The sequence below is a fragment of the Loxodonta africana genome, chromosome 16 (genome assembly GCF_030014295.1).
Source record: "Loxodonta africana isolate mLoxAfr1 chromosome 16, mLoxAfr1.hap2, whole genome shotgun sequence".
Lineage (NCBI taxonomy): Eukaryota > Metazoa > Chordata > Mammalia > Proboscidea > Elephantidae > Loxodonta > Loxodonta africana.
In genome coordinates, this window is record NC_087357.1 from 77,844,178 (window position 1) to 77,865,027 (window position 20,850).

Consider the following 20,850-nt stretch of genomic DNA (forward strand, 5'->3'; position numbering starts at 1 on the left):
TGGTTTGTGGACGTGTGTGTGAGTCCTAGAGAAGTGCACATACGTATGGACATCTGTGTGTTTTGCCTATGTGCATACATGGTGTGTAAAAGTATATGCATGTGTTTGTGTCACGTGTGTACGTGTGCTGGATAGGTGCATGCGCACCTGTGTGTGTCTGAGTGTGTATGGTGCAGCGGAGCAAGGGGTAGGTGGGAAGAGACAGCACTCACTGGGCCCTGAGGGCTGCTCTTTACCTGCCTGGCTCTGGATCCCCAGATCCTGTATTTCCTTTTGTGAGATATTCCCGCTGCAGGCATCGAAGTGGCCTGCCCTTTTCTTCTGCTGATGGCTGCTGTCATCCTTGAGAACAAGGCCAGGAACTTGGTTGCTCTGCCATTAGGCACCAAACTCACATGAGTTACACTTTACAAAGGTCCTCCTCTTCCCTCCTTCAACTGATCCTCAGATAAACCCCATGAGGTTAGTTGTCTTTGTTTCCTTGGGGTGCCATAACAAAGTACCACAAAGTACGTAGCTGAAAACCACAGAAATGCATCATCTCACAGTTCTAGAGGCCAGGAGTCCAAATGCCTGTTGTCGGCAGGGCCATGTTCTCTCTGAAGGCTCTAAGAAAAGATTCTTTCTTGTCTCTCCCAGCTCTCATAGCCCCAGGCATTCTGTGGCTTGTAGATGCATCTTCTTGTGCCTGCCTTTCCCCTATGTCTCTTCTCCTCCTTTATTGGATGTTACTCAGATTGGTTAGGTCCCACTCTACTCCAGTATGACTTCATGTCAATAGATAGCATCTACAAAGACCCTATTTCCAAACCAGGTCACTTTCACAGGTACCGAAGGTAAGGACATGGATATATCTTTGAGGGGACACAATTCAATCCATGGCATTAATGTTAGATTCCCCATTTTTCAGGTGAGCTAACTGAGGCTCTCACAGAGGCTAGCAGACATGTGATGGTAGATCTTGGGTGCAAGATCTTTCCACTCTGCCTTCCTGGTCATGCTCAGAGGGACAGGTTGAGCATGGCCCTTATGGATGTGACCCTTCTCTTGGACACATCTTTCTCTCTCCTCTTCCCTGGCCCCTCAGAACCAGAGGGTCAGGCAGGAGCCAAGGTCAGTGTGGGGTGCCCCTGCCCCACAGTTGGTGGTGGTGGCCCCGAGCCACAGGGTTGGGTATGTTGACTGCCAAGTGCCGCGGACGTGTTGGGTCTCGCCTCACCCGGCTGTTCCCTGGGATTAGCAGTTACAGTCATCAGGCCAGAGAGCCATCTCCTTGGTGCAGCTGAACAGGGCAGGGCAGGGTGGAAATGAGGGCACTGTGCATGGGTGGGAAGTTTCGGGTGGCCCTGTGCCAGGGCACCCAGGGTCACTGGTACAGTCCCCAAGACCTTTCTCAAGCTGGAGCATTACTGGTTTGTGCGTCTGACTCCACCACTGTGTCCTAAGCCCAGAGGATGCCCCAGGACATTCATGACCTTGACCACTCCTTACAAAATCCAGTGAGGGGCTACCTTTATGCCCATTTTGTGGATGAAACAACTAGGGCCCACTGAGAGTAACTGGCCCAAGCGCGAGCAATGAATTGGAATCAGCAACAGAAGACCCAAGCTCTAATTCCATCTGGGTCCCACTACAGCCTGGTACAAGACAGGGGTGGCCACTGGGCATCTACTATGTATCAGGAACCGTGCTAAGGCCTTCTCAGGTAGGATCTCTTTGATACCTTACAACAACCCAGTGAGGTTGGGAGCATTACCTCCATTTTGGAGAAGAGAAAACAGGCTCAGAGAGATTAATTTATTTGTTCAAGGTCACAAAAGTGGCAGAGTTGTAGTCGAACCCAGGTGTACCTGTCTCAAAAACACCTCCTGCAGCCAGGATGACCTTCCTGAAATAGACTTCTGAGTGTGCCTCACCTAGGCATTGCACTGCTCCCTGGTTCCTCAAGGACCACAGGAAAAAGTCCAAGAGCCTTAACCTGGCACTTAAGGCTATCCACAGCTTGCCCAACATGCCTTTCCAGCTCATTCCCCATCACTGCTCCTTCTCCAGGCATCCCCACACTGCGGCCACACCACTCCCTTGAACATGCTGTGTATAAGCAGAGCTCCAGCCTTCCTGAAGCCTGGGCTGACTGCCAGAAATGCCCCTCCCACTCCTCCCTGCCTGTCAAATCCCCGTGCCACATGGTGGAATCAGAGAGCATGTCCTAGAGGAGGTGCCGTTTGACTTGAAGGCAGTTAATCCTCTGGACTGATGAAACGACTTTCATACTCACTACAACGTGATATTGCTGAGGAGATGCTGATGTTTATTTGACTATCTGGTCACCAGGCTGGGAACTCTTTCAGGGCCAAGATAGTGGACTGTTTATCTCCATATCCTAGCAACTAGCACGGGGTTTAGCCCAGAGCAATGAGTCACCTAGAGTTTGTTGGATGGATGGATGGATGGATGGATGGATGGATGGATGGATGGATGGATGGATGGATGGATGGGTGGGTGGGTGGGTGGGTGGGTGGGTGGATGGACAGATGACTGGTAGATGGATAAATTAATGAAGGGATAGATTGAAGCTTGGAAGGATGGAAGAAGAAGGAATGGGTGAATTCCTCATATCAACAAGCACAAAGCTATTCAGCACTGACAGTACGCTGAGTGCCCTCTCTATTTTCCTACCCCCCCCCCAGTTGATTATTTTAGAAGCCTCCCCGCTCTGCATGCCCTACTACTTCATGTTCCAGGTTGAAAAGGCTGGGCAGGCCCTACTGGACAAGGAAGACAAAAATGTCTCAGATGGGGTGGGAAACGGACCCCCACCCAGAGATGCTGAGCTCACATCCTGGAAACCGATGGCTGCACTCTAGGAAGAGGCAGGGGCCTGCCCCATCCCCTGAGATGAGCTAAGCAGGGAGGCGCCCAGAGTCCCATCTTTCCATTAGCTAAGAACTATTCCAAGCCTGGCCTCTCCCAGCTCCAAATTCCACTGTCCAGTATAATTGGAGTACAGGCACAAGCCCAATGTTGCTTCAACCCCAAAACCACACTGGCCTGAGTAAGAGGGGCCTGGGATCAGCCTCCAGGAGGTGCCGGAGCAGGAAGACACTTGACCAACATTGGAGACATCTGGAGGCAGCTGGGGGGACATCAGGGGACTGCATGTCAGGCAGCCTGGTTCTGAGAGCCACCACTCTGAACACGGGGCAACAGGTGTGCCTCTCTCTCCAGGAGCACATGGGGCCACAGCACAGGGCTCCTCCTGTGGAGGGGCCATGCGCCGTCTGCTCGCTGAGCCCCGCTCGCCCCTCGCCTTTCCCACCCCCCACTGCAGCTGCAGCAGCCTCACTTCTGCAAGTGAAGCCCTGCCCAGTAAACAGCTGCATCCCACACTCCAGCACTACCCACGTCGGCCAAAGCCGCATCCCGTCCGTCCCCCAGTGAGGGACCCACGGGAGGGAAGCCACTCGTTAATCACAGGGAGACGGCTTCCAGGCAGCCTCGAAGACAGGCCAAGGAGACTGGGGATGGGAGGAAGTTCCCCATGAGACCCCAAGGAAGGTTGGGGCTCCCGCTCTGACCCAGCATGGTCTTTCAGCCAGGAGCTTGCCTTCCAGGGCGAGGGTGCTCCCTGAGAGCCAGCCAGCCCTGGTTGTGGGCTGGGGGTCGCGGAGAAGTGTTCTGACATGGCACCTGGTTTCCTTCAACCATCAAGACTTCAGAGAAAGCTCTGTGGTCAGGAGGTTTGAGTCTTGGTGCCTCGCCTGGCCATTGGCTGGTTGTGGGGCCCTGGGCAAATGAGTTTTCCTCTCAAAGCCACAGTTTCTACAAATAGGGAAAAGAGCTCTGGCTCTACCAGTGTGCACATCCTGGAATAAGCCTCCTGTCTTCTCCCAAGCCCTGGTCTTCTCTATCACCTCATACGCATGTGAAAGCTAGACAACGAAAAAGGAAGCTAGAAGAATTAATGCATTTGAATTTTGATGTTGGCAAAGAATATTGACTATATCTTGGACTGACAGAAGAACAAACGAATCAGTTTTATAGAAGAAATAATATAGGAATATTCCTTAGAAGTAAGGATGGTGAAACTCCATCTTGCTTACTTTGAACATATCATTTGCTAGAAATACACCGTGATATTTGGTAGAGTGTCAGTGAAAATGAGGGGAACCCTCAGTGAGATGGATTGACACGACAGCCACAGCAATGGACCCAAACGCACCCAAGATCATGAAGATGGCAGGGGCAGGGCGACATTCCATTCTGTTGTACGTGCTAAGGTCGCCATGAGTCGGAGCCAACTTGACAGCGACCAACAAGAACCGCACATTCTGGTGAGGCTTCTTAGCGATGTTCTTACCCTCCACCCACAGCCCCGCAGAAGAGAGTCAGCTGTGTGTCACTGGCAGATGTGTGTTATGGGCCGGCATGGTGTTTTTTTTAACACTGCGCATTTGAATGTCTTTGGGTGGGACATGAAGTCTTCAGTCGGACACACCCATCCCCACCGCTGTCCTTTGCCTGATGCCCACCGCTTCTCATACGTCAGTTATCTCACGGCCCCTGAATCAGTCAGCTTGAGCTAGGTTTTGCGGCAGGAACAACCAGCCCCCAAATCTCCGTGACTTAATAAAAACCTGTTGCCTTGGAGTCAGCTTGGACTCATAAAACCAATGTCAGTTTTCCACTCACGGTACCCCTCCGATCTCGGTCGCAGGGTGTCTACGTCATGCAGACTGACAGGGTCCCTCTGCTTCCATGGTCACTGCAACAGGGAAAGGAAATTCACAGGCGACATTCAGCCCTGAAATTTTCCACCACTCAGAAGTGGCACCCGTTGATTCTACTCTTATTTCATGGGCCACAGCAAGTCACGTGACCACATCTAACCTCAGAGGGAACCGAGAGGGGCAATCCTACCATGGGCCTGGAAGAAGACGAGAACCCACTAGAATATTTGACCAGTCCTAATGACTACCAGGAGTTCCCTGGGTGGTGCGTTTTGTGCTCGACCCCTAACCTAAAGTTTGCTGATTCGAACCCCCTCAGTGGCACTGTGGAAGAAAGGCCTGACGGACTGCTTCATTCGAGATGACAGCCAAGAAAGCCATACGGAGCAGTTCTACTCTGTAACACACGCGCTTGTCATGGGTCGGAATCAACTTGACAGCAATGGGTTTGGTTTTGTTTTTTTTTGGTTTAATGACTACCAGGGAGTCCCTGTGTGGTGCAAACCCAAAAGGTTGTAGGTTGGAGTTTACCCAGAGGTACCTCTAAAGACAGACCTGGCTATCTACTTCAGAAAAATTAGCCACTGGAAACCCTGCGAAACACAGCTCTACTCTGACACGCATGGGGCCGCCAGGAGTTGGAACTGACGTGACTGCAGCTGGTTTCGGTTACTGACTCCCACACCCAGGGAGACACTCAAGGTGCAATCTCTAGGTGATTGAGTGAGGCCCAACTCTGCAAACTGGGGAAGCACCAAGAAGGCAGCAAACCCAGGGCGGGTCCCTGCCCTCCGCAGACACTCCCTGGGCAGCTGCCCACGGGCCCAGCCCTGTGCCAGGCCCTGCAGAGGATGTGGAGGTTAGTGAAGCAGGCTTCCTGCCCCAGGACCCCCGTCCTGTTGGGCCACACATCACAGCACGTGACACTTGAGACTGAGTTCTACCCCAGCGGCTGTTATGTGGTTAAGAACTTTAGTGGGACAGGAAGACAAAGTTCTCTTTCCTGATTTCCCCAGGCAAAGGAACAGGCATTTGTGATGAATTTTGAAGGACATGTAGGTCTTGGTCAAGTGGGCAAGTTGGGGAACAGCTTTCCAGGCAAATGGAGAACACTGCTAGCACACAAGAGGAGTCAGGGCTGAGTGTGTGGTTTGGAGGGGGCCAGACAAAGTAGGCATCAGGGAAAACAGACGAGCTGAAAGGAAAGGCCAAGCCAAGTTCAGAGGGCCTTGAAGGTCATGCTAAGGAGCCAGATCCCATTGGATTGTATCCTGGGGGAAATCTTGTTAGCTCCACGAGAGGGAATTCCAAGCTTTGTAGAGAAAAGTTGGAACTTTGGCAACACCTGGCCTTCGGGAGCCCTTCCTCCGTGCTAGGTGGCAAATCGAATGTTACACTGGTCATCTCATTTAAGCCTAGAACAGCCTTATCATGTAAGGCTGATTATTGCCTCATTTTACTGTCGGGAAACCGAGGCCACAGAGGTTAACAATCGCCCAAGGTAAGATGGGAGAAAATGGCAGGGCTAGGTTTGAACCTGGGTCTGTCTTGTTAGTAGGACACCTACCAGAACCCAGGCATCAGGTGCTTCTCATTTTCCCAAGCACCACGCGTGGTATGCATCACCATCCCTATTTCACAGATGAGGGAACTGAGGTCCAAAGAGGTTACCAAGACCAAGAGGCTCACAAGCCCGGGCAAGGCAGGACTGGGGCCGAGGTGTGCCTGTGCAGAGCAGGTGTGGCAGGGAGAGCCACCCTAGGCAGCCACAGGGAGCAGGGCTTTTGGAGAAGCCATGGAAGCCCAGAAGCCTCAGGAGTGAGGACAAACATACGCCAGGACTGGGTGTCCACTCACCTGCTCACACCAACCCCCATCCTCACCCTGTCTGTGGCCTACCCTGCTCAGGGGCCAAGGACTGGGCCCTCATCTCTGAACAGTTGACCCCTCCATGTCCCACAGGGGTGCTCCTCCCTGTGACAATCAGAAGCGCTTAGATCACTGAAGCTGGAGTGAGGTCAGCTGACCCCTGAACTCACTGTGTGACCCTGGGCAAGCTCCAAAAGCTCTCTGAGCTCTTGCCCCCCTCCCCCAAGACACCTGGGGCAAGAGACCCTAGTCACTTCTGGCGCCTCTTCCCCAAGGCCTCTGGCGTTCCTGCGTCAGCCAGCAGTGAGATGGGCTGGGCCGAGCCGGCCATCCGAGGGGCCCAGCAGAGGCACGTCTCACAGCATCCCCACAATACCCAGGAGGCAGGGATGGCCATCTCCATGCTGCACACAGGACCAAGGCTCAGAGAGGATAAGTGACGTGCTCAAGGTGGTGCAGCTTAAGTTGAGATACTGGGACTTGAGCCCTGGTTCCCAAACTCTATACCACCACCACTTCCCTAGGGGCCAGGACAGGACCCCAGGGCCAGGCAGGAACCAGTAACAGGACTCAGGGATGAGGTAGGGCCCCAACACCTGCCTCTGGAGTTAGAGAACAAGGCAGGAGATTTGATTCCTGGAGCAGACGGGGCCAGAATCTTCGAGTCCCCCCAGGCCTGGAGCGTCCTAAGCTTCTCCTCCTGTGGTCCGCTCAGGGCAGAATCAGTGGTCATTCAGGGCCCATTCTCAAAGACAGCTTCTCTCCTCCTAGAAACCTCTACTCTCTGAGCAGCGACACACTTAGAGGCCAGACTAGAACCTTTATCCATTAAGAGCATACAGTCCTCGCAAGTGCTAGATCCCAGGGCTGTCTCAGGACTCCTGGTGGCCTGGTTGAGGAATCATCCCCATCTCTGGGGCCCTCGCTGCCCCCAGTATGGGATTCATTCTTTGATTTCCCCCAAGGTCACCCTCCCACTCCCCAGGCCTCACTGTCCCCATCCGTACAGTAGAGGAATGATCTCCAAACATTAATCTCTAATCAGCAAAGATTCCTTGGCTGCAGTCTTCTAGATGGGCCCAGAGAGGGGGCAAGTCCAACCAGGCCCCTGGCTGAGGCAGCGAGGGGAGGAGTGGCCCTAGGCCTGCCCTGGTCCTGTTCCCCGGCTGCCTGCTTTTTGTCTGGCACTTCCAGCAGCAGGTGAGTTCACTTTCCATGAGAGACAATTATCTCTTCATTTGCATATGCTAAATGTGACATTTAAGAGAGCAGTTCCTTCCCACCCCAAACAGGATAGAAGTCCAATAACACCCAGGCAACCTACTGTTTGGGGCAGAGGTGTAATTGGCACTCATTAAGGGGAGATGTGCGGGGATGCAGGTTTTGAAATGCAAATGACAGCATCACTCCTGCCACCAGGGCTGAATGGGGAATGACAAGGGCCAGACTGGGCGCCTTCCCAGGCTGCCAACCCCTGTCACTCCATACCTGGGCAAGACAGGCTTCCCGACCGCCAAAGGGAGAGATAGAAGCTAGGCCAAGCGCGGCGGCACATAGCCAGGGCCAGAGCAGACAGAGGTCACAGCGGCCGCCCCCGCCTTCCCCAGCCCTGCTCTGCCCCAAGTCCTCCTTGCCCCAGCTGAATCAAGCAGATTCTCCTGCCCAGAGTAGAGGCTCGGAGACCCCCACCAACAGCTTCGACTGTGGCCACTGCCAAATTTCAGCCATAACTAGGATCTTAAACCAGTCGCCACCCAGTTGATCCTGACTCATGGCAACCCCATGTGTTGCAGGGTAGAACTGATCATAGGGTATTCTTGGCTGTAATCTTTGCGGAAGCCAATCTCCAGGCCTTTCTTCCATGACACCATTGGGTGGGTTCAAATCACCAATCTTTCAGTTAATAGCCAAGCACTTAACCCAGGGATCCCCAGCAAGGAGCCAGGGGCCCTGGATACTCCACACAGTATTGGGCCTCTGCCATGCCCTGTGCTGACAACACCCTTTCCCTCCCACCCACCCGGGGAACTCTCCCTCTTATCTCACGCCAGCTCCAAGGGCCCCTCTGAAGCTGAACTTACAGCTTCCTTTATCCACTGTCTTCCCCACTGGGACTAAGAGCCTCTGGAAGCAGGACTAATTCTGACTCATCTCTGCCTGCAAGTTTCGTGCTCAGAGCTACTTGCCTAAGCAGCTCAGGACGCTTTGGTGCGGACACGGGTGGAGGGAGGCATGGGTGAGGGGATGCCTCGTACACTCTATAAGGTGTTGATCTGCACTTGGAGTCCCTGAGTGGTGCAAATGGTAACGTGCTCAGCTGCTAGCTGAAAGGCCGGAGTCTCAAGTCCACTCAGTGGCACCGTCGAAGAAATCTACTTCCAAAAAACCAGCCACTGAAAACCCTGTGGAGCACAGTTCTACTGTGACACACACGGGGTCGCCATGAGTCAGAATCCACTTGATGGCAACTGGTTGTTTTTTTGTGCATGGCTGGTGTTTGTCTATTTGTTTGTTGTTTGTTTGTTTGTTTGTTTGCTTGTTTTGGACCTGCACTTGCCTTAGCCATTACTTATAGCTTTACAGATGGGGAAAAGTGAGGCTGGGTGAGAGAATTCACCTCCAGTTCAATGAGGGAACTTGGGTGAGCAGAGCCTAGAACAAAGTTCCTGGCCCCCCGCTCAAGCTGGACTATTGTAGCTTGGCATCAAAATTTTTAACAGTGATGTGAGCCCACCACCTGGCCACCTGACTCATGTGGCTGTCAAAAGGTGATGTGGCACCACCCTGACCTCCAGGGCCTCCTTAGATCCAGCTGCTGCCTCCCAGGCTGATCTTGAGAACACCATCCCTCTCCAATAGACCACTGACTTCCACCTAACAATTCCCTAACCCAGGAAGCCAAGTCAGAGCTCTCGTCCCAGCCTGCCACTGCAGGATTAAAACTGGAGACTCACAGTTCCTCCTGTTGTCCCAGACATCCAGAGCTGTCCTCTGCTTTGGGGAAGACTGGAGAAGAGGGGCAGAAGGAGAGCAGAGGGGACCCTGGGCCCATTCTGCCCCCGGAATCCTGACTCCAGCTCCCACTGGCTGCCTCTGCTAAATCACCTTCCTGCCCTCTGACACTTGCCCCCTCCCTTATCTCACTTGGCCACGAATCATCTGTGAGACGGTAGGCAAGTCCTTGAGCTGTCTGAGCCTTGGTTTGCTCTGCTGTCCGTGGGCTGATAGTGCCTCTCTCACCCACTGCCCTTCAGCTGGTGAGACTGTCCACATGAAAGCCCCAATGGGTAGAGGGGTAATCAGTGCTCTGACCCTCCCCTTGACCTTTAAGGTGAGGACTCAGAAGGGAACAAACCCTGCATTAGTGCCTGAAGGGCAGGGACAGCCTGAGCCTCATACTTGCCCTCTGTCTCCAATGCAGGCTCGACCCAGGGAAGGAGATCAGCAAGAATCATGGGATGCCCCACTCCCCAGACGGCTGCTGGAAGCTCATTCTGCAAACAGCAGGTTTTTGGGAGCCACGGCTCTGAGCAGGACACCATCAGGACAGATCTAGAGAGCAGAACAGGCATTCAGGAGAGAAACCTGGGTCTGCTGTTGACCTCCTCTCTCCTTCCTGCCTTACAGGCCAGTGAACTCCCAGATGCAATGGGCTGCCTCAGTAGCTCCCTCTCCACACTGTACTTTAGATCACCCAGGCAGCCTTTACAACTCCCCAGTGGCAATGGAACCCAAGACCAGTTAGATCAGAAGGCCTGGGGGAGGGAGCCAGGCATCAGTGTTTTTTAGGATCCAGGTGACTCCAGCATGATTCGAACTTTGGAAACCACTGGGCTATAGGACAGGATAGTAACTGTGGGCAGCTAGCCAAAACACTTTCTTATCCATTGCCTGCCCACCACCCCCCTGCCACCATGGTCATCTGCCATGTTATCGTACCCATTCTACATATGAGAAAAGTGAAGCCCAGTAAGTTGCCCTGTCTCCTGACATAGTCATGCTGGAATTGGAGTTCCATCTGTGGACCTTCAAGGGGGGATTCTCCTCTATCAGCATAGCCATAGTAGACCCCTAGAGATAATCAGGAAGAGACCAGGACTCTGACTTTCAGGGGCTCTCAGTTCCCAGGGACACCAGAACCTTTCTTGGAGAAGGTCCTGATGGTAGAGGGACAAACAGAGCAGGAGGGCCCCTGAGGCAGGCAGACAGGGGCTTTGCAGGTGGGCTCCAGGCCAGCAGGCTGGGTCAGCTCCTGCTTTGGCCCCAAGTTAGCCCTGGCTCCAGCCCAGGACCTTCTTCTCCTGACTTCATCCCGCAGTGTGTGGGAGTCTGTTCCAGGATGGCAGGGCCCAGACATCACCTCTTTATCTGAGTCTTTCCTGACAACCATTCAATAACAAAGAAGGCAGCTTAACATGGAGCGGAAGGTTTATGGGGATTTTAGCTTCTTCCCCTGGGTGTGTGTTGGAAACACGGACCTTCACATATAGCCCAAGGCCCCACTGGTGAGAAATCTCAGGGGCCCAGGGGACTCCAGGGGCTGACTCAGCTTCCACCCTCCCTCCCAGTCCTCGGGCCTGTCCCCTTACCCCAGCCCAGTCCTCCCATTCTGGAGGGCTGAGGAGGGGGAGAGAAGGTGAGGAGAGGGGCCACGTTACACAGCACAGAAAGACCTTGCTTTGCAGCCACTAGGCCAGGGCTCAGAAGCCAGCTCTGCTGTGTGCTCTTGCTGTGTGAGCTTGAACAAGTGGCTGAACTAGACCCCCAAGACCTAGAACCCTCACGTACAAAAGACAGGTCATAGTTATCCTCGTCTACAAGAAATTGTGAAACTGGAATTCAGTAATGTCCATGCTGGCTGTAGGGCCCGGGGCATGTTCTTTAACTTCCCTTTGCCTCAGCTAAACTATCTTTAAAATGGGAGCAATAGCACCTACTCACAGGGGTGCTGTAAGAACTAAAGCCACTAAAGGAGTTAACCCAGAGAAAGTGCTCAGAGCCGTGCCTGGCTCATGCTAAGCTCTCAACACCCGTTCCCTGTTGCACGCTCCAAGCATGGGTCTGGCACACACTAGTTCCTGAAGACGCAGGGCTGCTTCCTCCCTCCCTTCCAGCACTTTCGGGATGTGCTGGAGAGCAGTCAGCTGCCTTCCTGCGATGCCTGTGGCTGGCTCTGAGCCAGCCCCTTAAAAAATTGGAAATGCTGCCCGCTTTCTCTTTTCCCTTCCCATGAAGAAAGCGAAAAACAGAGGCACTGACCTTGGACAACCTTGCACTGCGATGTTTTCCAAAAGGTAAAACACTATAAATCACCACAGGGGAGCTTGGCACCCCACCCACACTACCTCCCGCCAGCTCCAGGGCCCACCTGAGCATGAAAGATCTTGTGGGCTCTGCTTTTTCTTATTTGGAAGACACCCCCAGGTGGAGGGGAGCAGGGAGGTCTGGGGAGGGCATGACAGTTGGGAGACCCCAGAGGAGTAAAAAATCATGGAGACAATTTTCCAAACTCAAAACACTTAAGTGCCAACCCTATGCCAGGTACCAGGGCGGGCACATGCCAGCATCTCCTCTGATCCCAGTGCCACCCTGAGGGTCTTGGTTCCCAGCATGGCCAGAGGGGAAACTGAGATCAGAGGCTTTGATAGCTTCTCCTTGACCTTGGAGAAGCGGGGTGCATGCCCCGTTCCCCCCTCATTATGCAGCACTCTTCTCAAATATGGGGTCAGATTCCTGCAGGAGAGCTGACAGGCTCGGCAAACTGAGCTGGGGCCAGTGGAAGGCTTGGAAAAGCTCATTTCAGGTCAGAATGGCACAATGTCCAATGGCTCAAGCTGCCAAGACAAAAAATGCTGCTCCGGGAAAGGAGGCTTATGGAAACGCAGAGAACTTCTCAGGATCCAGTAAGAAAAGACCCAGGTCCCTTCCGACTGGAAGTCCATGGCACCACAAAATTCTCTCATTAACAAATGCTTCATCAACGTCTCCATGCCAGCCCCAGCCTGGGCTCAGGAACGTGGACTGGACAAGACGGAAATGTCCTTGCCTCTTGCCCTTCTAGTCGGGGCAGTGGAGAGGACCGAGAAATAGTAAATAAAGCGGGGTAAAGGGGTAGAAGGTGAATCGGGCCATGGGCTGGGGAGGCCAACGTTAGACCACGTGGTCAGGAAAGGCCAGTTTGAGGGGTGTCACTTAGCCTAGGTGAAAAGGAGCCAGATGCACACAGACCTAGAGGAAGAGAATTCCCCACAGGAGGAACTGCCAAGCAAAACCTCAGAGGTGGGAAGCAGCGAGTGAAATGGGGGCGAGAGCAGCCAGGCCAGGGCACAGGGGACCAGGGGCTGGGAGGAGGGGAGGCAGGAGGTGGCAGGCCAGGTCACTGAGGTCTACTCACTAGGTCCAGGGTGCGGGCCCTCATGGCAAGCGCCACGCTCTGGTTTTGTCTATAAAGCTCCTGCTAGCAGCTGTGTAGAAAAGGGATCACAGGGACATATGAAGGCCAACGATGAGGCCAGCTTAGTAACCTAGGGGCAAGAAGATGGGGCTTTGATGGGACCGGTGGCAGTGGAGATGAAGTGACATGGAGAAGTTCAGGATCTAGGTAGTCAGTAGAGTTGGCTGTAGGCAGGTAAAGAAAAGGCAGGGGTCAAGGGTAACTCAGGGCAGTGGTGGGGGCACCAGAGAGACAAGTTTGAGGGAGAACTCATGAGTCAGGTTGAAGCCATGATCGTTTGAAAGAAATGCCCACTGAGGGTCTGCCCAGCCCTCTGGGGCTGATAAATGCCCTCCCTGGGTCCTGGAGATGGGGAGGGGTGTGCTAATGCCAACTCCCCATAGAGGGGAGGGAGCAGTCTCTAAGTGCCCCTAGGTCTGAGCCATCCTGGAGGGATTAAGTGTGTCCAGGACTATCCATGAGGCAGGGCGTGTAACAGCTTAGCCCAACGCCTTCCAGTGAATTCATCCCAGAGAAAGAAACCGAAGGGCTGGGCCAACAGTGCCCGACGGCTGAGCCTGCTGGTGTGCATGTCCACTGTAGACCACCACTGACACTCCCAGCTCCCAGTGGCTGCATGGCCTCGGGCCAGTGGCCTCCACCCCAAGCCACCAAGCCTTGGCCGAGCCCCATTACAGGCAGCAATTCAAAGGCCTGCCTGGCTCCACCCTAGGCTCTTGCAGCCGCCAGAAGCAGAGTCACACAGTGGCCACACTAGCCCTGCATGGCCAGGCTAAGGATTGACGTCCCAGCAGCTCTGCCATCCACTCCCTCCTTCAGGAGAGAAGCCAGTGCCCTTGCTGCTCGGGACATCTTCCCAACCCAAAACCTCAGCACAGAGGATCCGCAGCTCATGGTGAGCATAACACCATGGAACCTGGTGGAATTTGGAGTCAGATAAACTAGAGTTCAAATTCCAGCTTCACCACTTATTCACACATGACCATAGGAAAGCCCCATCAATTCACTCAACCGCCAAATCAGGCTAGCAACTACCTATCTCACAAGGTTACCATGAGGATTAAGGGAGAAAGATACATTTCAGTGCAGTGCCTAGAAGGTAGGGGGCACTCAACAAACACTTGTACCATCTATGAGGCCTCCACCAGGCAGCCATCCAGCCTGCTTACACACCCCCAGTGATGGAGAGCTCACTGCCTCTGCAGGTCACACTGTTCTGACCATCAGATTCTGTAGAAGCAGCTCTTGGTCCTCTTGGCAATTATTCCCCTTGGCTCCTTCATCCATTAGATCTGGAGACAACTAAGCAAGGAAAGAGTGACTTTAAAAAGGAAGAGGAGGAAACCTCAGCTTCTGGAAGTCTTAGGGACACTTTTGTCAGCTAATTTTCTGAGCAGAGTAGGAGAAAAAGATTGATTGATCTGCCCTGAGCACTTCAGTCGTATTAGAAGAACACGATTGAGAGATACTAGCCGCTCACATTTACCCAGCCTGCACCACTACCAGGCACCGTGCTGTGTTAATGTATAAAATCAGTCGCTGACCAGTCGATGCCAACTTATAGCAGCCCCAGGTGTGTCAGAGCAGAACTGCACTCCATAGGGGTTTCGATGGTCGATTATTCAGAAGCAATCACTGGCCTATCTATTGAGGTCTAGGTGGACTTGAACCTCCAACCTTTCGTTTAGCATCAAGCACATTAACAATTTGCACCACCCAGGGACTCTGCATAAACTCTTAATTGCCACCGCCTCCTGTGAGGGAGGTGCCGTCGATATCCCCGTTTTACAGATGAAAAAACTGAGGCACTCAGCAGTTCAGTAACTTTCTCCAGGCCACACAGGCATAGAGGGTAGAGCCTGAACAAGAAGGCTCCCAGCCCACACCCTGGGCTCCTCCCTCCAAACTGCTCTCACTCAGTTAGTGTGCCACAGGAATTGGACAGACCTGGATTCCAATCCAGACTGCCCTGCTGAGTGACCTGGGTTGACCCCCACACACACGAAGCAGAGCTCAGTAAGCCCCTGCCATGTTCTTTCCAGCTGGACCTCTCTGGGCATGTGATGGGGCAGTCACAGCCTGAGGGTCTCGGGGCAGGAAAGTCCCCTAACTAAGCACTCCTGGGCAATCAGGAGCAGGAGGAGACCATGGCACACCTCTTCCATGCACCTCTAGGCTTGCTCCTTGCTCTTCCCCAGCAGCCAACTCTAAGGAATTCCCAGAGCCTGTCAGAAGGACCACCAGCATTGACAGAGCACCCAGGCTGTGCTGACTATTGACATCATTAGACCCTCACTGCAACCCTGCAGAGGGGCAGTGGGCAATGCCCCCACTTCACAGATGGGGAAACTGAGGCTCCAAGAGGTGCAGTACCTTCCAGCCGAGGTCACATGGCTGGTGAAGAGTGGAGCTAGGAGAAGCCAGGTCTGCCCGAGCCCAAACCTCCTTCAGGTCAAGCTGCCGGCTGGTTTCACTATGGTTCATATTGGCACAGGGAAGCAGTAAGCCCACCGCCCCTTTGAGGGATGGCGGTGAGGCACAGATGGGAGGGGCCTGGTGTTCTTGGCAGCTGCTTATGGAGCTGGCAAACATCCTTTAACCCTAACTCCATGCAGGCCAGGGCTCCATCCCTGTGCCCCTCGGCCTCCTGAGAGAGGTATTCATACTCAGGGTGCTGCTGGGGTGCAGCCTGAGGTGAGCTGGCGTGAGTGAAAGCAGTGCGGGGCCACGAGTCAGGGGACGGGCTCAGGAGCCTGGCCACCTGGGTTTGAGTCCTTGCCTTCCACCCACTTCAAATGAGACCTTTAACCTTCAGCACTTTGGTTTCTTCATCTGCAAAATGGGGACAGTCACAGCAGCCGGATCTTTGGCTTGCTCAGAGGATGGAGGGAGGGACTGCATATAACGCTCTCAGCCCCGCGTCTGCGTGGAAGAGATGGGAGCTGTGATTGTCAAGAGTCTCCATCCTCAGCGCCCCAATCCCTACCTCACTAACTCCCTTTCAGGCCTTAGCTTAGTCGTCACATCTTTCCGGAAGCTTCTCCTGGCCTCCGGGCTGGGTTGAGTTCCCAGCTAGGTCCTCGTCTCTGAGTTGATGACTCTGTGTTACAATGGACAGGTTACAGACTCATCTCAGTTCCGACTGCTGTGCTCACCACCACATCCCCACACATGGATGCTCAGGAAGCATGAATGAATGAATGAGAACCTGTCCCAGCCAGCCTCCAACTCTCTGGAGAGAAGATCTCTCAGCATCGTGTCACCTGGGACCTTCGTCCACGTGTAAGGAGCCAAGGCTGGGCCTGAGGAAGAATCACAGCTCTGGTCTGGCCCTTTACCTCATCATCTTGGCCTCTGTGTAATTCCAGAGTTGGCCGGGAAGCTGGCCACGAGGATCAGAGCTGGGAGGAAAGGTCAGAGTCAGAAAACCTTCTGCAGCCCCCAGGGATTCCCAGGCTGTACTGACTGGATGAAGGTCAGGGCCACCAGGGTCCAGCTGCCCCTGTGCTCAGGAAAGCCTGAGGCTGGGAGGGGCATCGATTTCCCCAAGGTCACATGCTAGTACAAGAGCTGTGTTTTCTGTCCCCGGGTCCATGTGCATTGTGCACAGGCAGAATTGGGGCAGGAAACCGACGTCCACCTGGCCTTGGGCACCAGGCCTCCCAAGGCCGCTCAGGGCCTAATAGGCTGCACAGGTCAGAGAACTGGCCTCTGAGGCCCCCTCCTGCAGCCCCAGCTCCTGCAGACACCCCATGGCCTTTCGAAAGCAGCCAGTGCCAGGCAGGCAGATGGCCGGCGGGCCTCCTTACCGAGCTCTTGGGCCCAGATGGCGCTCCTAGCACCAGGTGGGGCGTCACAGCAGCAGCAACGGGAAGCCCGCCACCCGCAAGGGCCTCTGGAGGCAATCGGAGAGGGAGGAGCCCTGCCCTGCCTCCGGGGGCCTGGCTGTCACTCTTTGGCCCAAGAAGCGGTGTGCACAGACCTGGCCTGGGAGCTATTGTTCAGGGTGGCACCACCCAGGGGGTACAGCCCAGACCGGCCACTTTCCCAAGGGAGCGTCCCCCCCCACTCGGTACCTGCTTGCCAGTGACCCAAGAAACTATTGCCAGAGCTTCAGGCTCCAGACTCCGGAGTCACCTTCAGGCCTTTGCATCTCCAACAGGCTCCTTTGGGGTCAAGAATAATAATTATAACAGCAATAATAATAGCAAGTATTTCTTGAGAACAAACTGTTCTCAAAGCTTGTGGAACTTTGTTTAATCCCCATAACGACTCTATGAAGCGGGGCTATCATTCCCATTTTACAGATGAGAAAATGGAGGCTTAGAGGGTAGTAACTTGCCCAAGTCACACAACCAGGAAATGGAAAGCCAGGTTTCAACCTAGGCAGCCGGCTCCAGAGCCCATGTTTTCAAGCAACCACAGTTCTGGGTGGGTCCCCACTGGACAGTCCTGTAACACAGTGCAGGGGGCAGAAAGACACCCTACCCGAGGCTCAGGAGGATGAATTGTCAGGTAAGGAGCTGCCCTGGCTGGACTTCTCCGCGCTGCCTCCTGCCGTGGAAAGCCCTAAGAGGTAGGTGGAAGGGGCAGTGTATTTGAGGACAGACCTGGGTGCCTCTGGAAGAAGGTGCAGGGGGTGGGGAGCATCTACACGCTGACTCACACAAACGCACACTCACAAACAGCTGCACCCCGAATGCACAGGGGCATGTGGTGGGGGTGGTGCCCCAGACACAGACATTCATGTGAGTGTGTGTACACACGCATGGGGGCAAGCCAGACCATTCTGGGAAGAAGGAGGGTGCTATTCTGGCCGCATGATAAGCCGGGGAGCCCATAGACTGTGGGGAGGGGGCACTGCCTATTCTTGACCTTTGCCAACAGGAAAGCCTGAAGCAGCCCCTTTCCCACTCTCAGCCTCAGTTTCCTCACCTGCTCAAGGAAGGGGTTGCCCGAGGTCATCTCCAAGGTCTTGGGCTCAGGGCCACCTGGCCAGTCACCTGCGGCTCACTGTCCCCAGAGCCTGGCGGGAGCTGTGACTCAGCAGCAAGAAGCAGCAGCAGCAGGAGCCCGCCTGGCAGCCAGTGGGACCCGCAGCCCCTCCCCCGCCACCACACACAAAGGGCATCTTGTTACCGCAGGCTGCCAGCGGGAGGGCGGAGAGGGCCTGGGAGGTGAGAGGCCAGGAGGGAGCCTGTGTCAGCAGGGCTGGAGAAGGGCAGGGGGAGGGCTGCCTAGCCAGGGGCCCCAGCCAGCCTGCCACCGTGAGCACGGTGCTCAGGGCAGGGAGCCCCGAGTGGGTGGCCACTGGGGGAGGCTGTCCCCCGGGCCTCTGCACGGAACCCTGTTTATAAAGTTTCCTTTTTTAAGTTGCAGTCTGAATGAACTTTGCTCCTGGGAGAGCGGCTGCACACCTGGAATTTCCCAGCAGCGTGAAGCAAAGCTCACAGCCTGGGCTCCGGCTCCAGCCAGAGTCTCAGCTCTGTGTGATCTGGGGTGTGAGAGCCCTTTGAACAAGATCATGGCCAAGTCAGTTTTCCTCATCTGTAAAATGGGGCCGCCCGGCCAAGGAGAACACGCAATCAGCACACTCCCCGGCAGGCAGTAGGAGCCTAGCCAGGCTGCCTCATGCACAGACAGGAAAGGGCACCCTGGTGTCACACCTGATGCTGCTGCCACCAGCTCTGCCACTGTCCTGTTGCAGGGCCCTGGGCAAACGGCTTACCATCTCTGGCCTCAGTTCCCCAGTTTGTAAAACGGTGGTGGTGCTGGTGGTAGACGAGAGGGAACTGGATGGAATATTCTTGCTGGAAGTTGTTTGGGAATCATTTTTCCACGTGTCCTAGATAAGGGCATGAGACATTCACTCAGGTTCACGCAAGTGAGGGGTCAGCCTAGAGCACTGTGTGCCTGTGTGCACGTGTGTGTGTGCACGTGTGTGTGCACATGAGTGCGTGCATATGTACACGTGTTAGTGGACAGGCAGGCGTGTCCCACCACAAACGAGCCCATCCCTCAGGCCATCCAGACATGGCCCAGCAGGGTCCAGAGCTAAGGGTTTCCGAGCCTATCAGCCCCCATGCTCAGGGATGCTGTGGACAATGGGACTGGTTTGAAGATTCAGGTGAGCCGTGACCGGACAGAGCAGGCTGGCTCCAAGCACTCAGCAGACCTTGCTGTCAGCCAACCGTCCACCCCAGGACACAATACCACCCCTTGCTCTACTACAAGGGGCACTGTGTACATTGTATCCCCATTAATGGTGCCCCTGAAGTTGCACCCATACCGTGGACACTAAGGCGCCCTGAACTTTCACAGGGGGGTGTCTCATCTCCCCAGCACCCATTCATCTCCAATTCTTTCAAAGAAAGCACCCTGCATTCTGTCAGGGAAGCACGCGTAAAAGGTTCTAACAGGCTGTAAAGTACTGGCAATGCTTGTTATCCCATTTGATCCTCAACAAACCATCCCTCTCACAAGATTCTTATTCCCAGTTGACAGATGGGGAAACTGAGGCCCAGAGGAGTGAAACTGAAGATCCAGGATCTGGGCATCTTGGAAAAGGTTTCATGAGCACCAAGCTTGTGATCAGGAGTGAATTCCAGAGCCAGACATGGTTTGGGGAGATGTGGACATTGAGCCCAGAAACCAGGCCAAGCACAGTAACTGCAGCTGAGCACAGACTCTTCTTAGCCATGAGCTTGGACACAGCCAAGGCCCCATTTTCAAGCCAAGGGAACCAACCAGCTTGTGTGCAGAGGCCCTCCGTGCCCAGTACGGATGCTGGGAGGTCCTGGAATGTGGGGCTTTGTTACAGGCAGTGAAGAACTTCGGGGCTCATGCATAGCTCACATGACCCTCCTGCTACCCCCCCGTGTCAGGGCCTAAGAGGACAGTAAAGGCCAGCGTGGGCTGACATTTCCCCGGGAGGGCAGATCAGTGCAGACCTTTCCAGCAATGTAACTGCCCACAGGCCACCCGAAGCAAGGAGCCATTTACATGGCCTCTCTCTGGAAGGCCATATTTGACAACAAGAAAAGCTACAATATCTTGGGCCCCTACTATATACCAGGCACTTTAAATGTATCATTTACTTGGCAAATATTTACCAAGTGCTTTTGAGAGTCCAGGCCCTGAGCTGGGGACCAGGGACGCAGCAGGAATAAAGCAGACATGACCCCTGCCCTCAGGGAGCTCACAGCATAGTGGGGGAGGCAGGCTCTAAAGAGAGGCGCGCTCAGATAGGAGCTGCTGAAGGAGAGGCCAGGATGGGAAAGCTGACCTGAACCAGTGACCCTTTGAAGGCCTCCTGGAGGCGGTGACATCGGGCCCAGATCTTCTGAAGGGTGCATAGGAGCTCAGCAGGCAAAGAGGAAAGAGAAATATTTCAGGTGGAGAGGCCCTAAGGCAGGACAGAGAGGGTCATGTGGCCGCGTGTAATTTCTGATTATCTTCTGAGATGGGTACTGGTGTCCCATTTTATAGTTGAGGAAACCCAAAGTCTGAGAGACCAAGCCACCACAGACCCCACACATCCAGTGGGGCATATGGCCTAGACCCTACGCCACATGCCAGGCATCTCCAACCCCGAAGCCCTACGCCCCGAAGCACCTGAGCCCCAAAGCACCTGAGCCCAGGAGCTAGAGGGTCCAGGTCTGGTCATGACCGCAGCCCACACATGTGCAAGCGAAGGGGCATCTCCTTGTGGGGTAAAGGCTTAGATGCGTTCTCTTACCCTTGTGGAGGGCAGGTCCCTCAGAGTGGGGTGGGGTCCCTGTGACAGAGCCAGGCATC

At 54.5% G+C, this 20,850-nt stretch overlaps 1 protein-coding gene across 18 annotated transcripts in view; it reads right to left on the reverse strand.

Annotated features, from left to right (window-relative positions):
• Positions 1-8,639: 8,639 nt before the first annotated feature.
• The window catches only part of LOC111750332 (uncharacterized), a 36,376-nt gene continuing 24,165 nt past the window's right edge, over positions 8,640-20,850 (reverse strand). For 11 of the 18 annotated variants that reach the window (XR_010318134.1, XR_010318135.1, XR_010318138.1 and 8 more), the window contains one exon: positions 8,640-18,898. Coding sequence is in view for 4 of the 18 variants with exons in the window: in XM_064269780.1 (XP_064125850.1) it covers positions 18,882-18,898 (17 nt within the window). In the remaining 14 variants the exon portion in view is untranslated. The remainder of the gene's footprint in view (positions 18,899-20,850) is intronic. The other 7 variants (XM_064269784.1, XM_064269781.1, XM_064269772.1 and 4 more) reach the window with 4 other exon arrangements.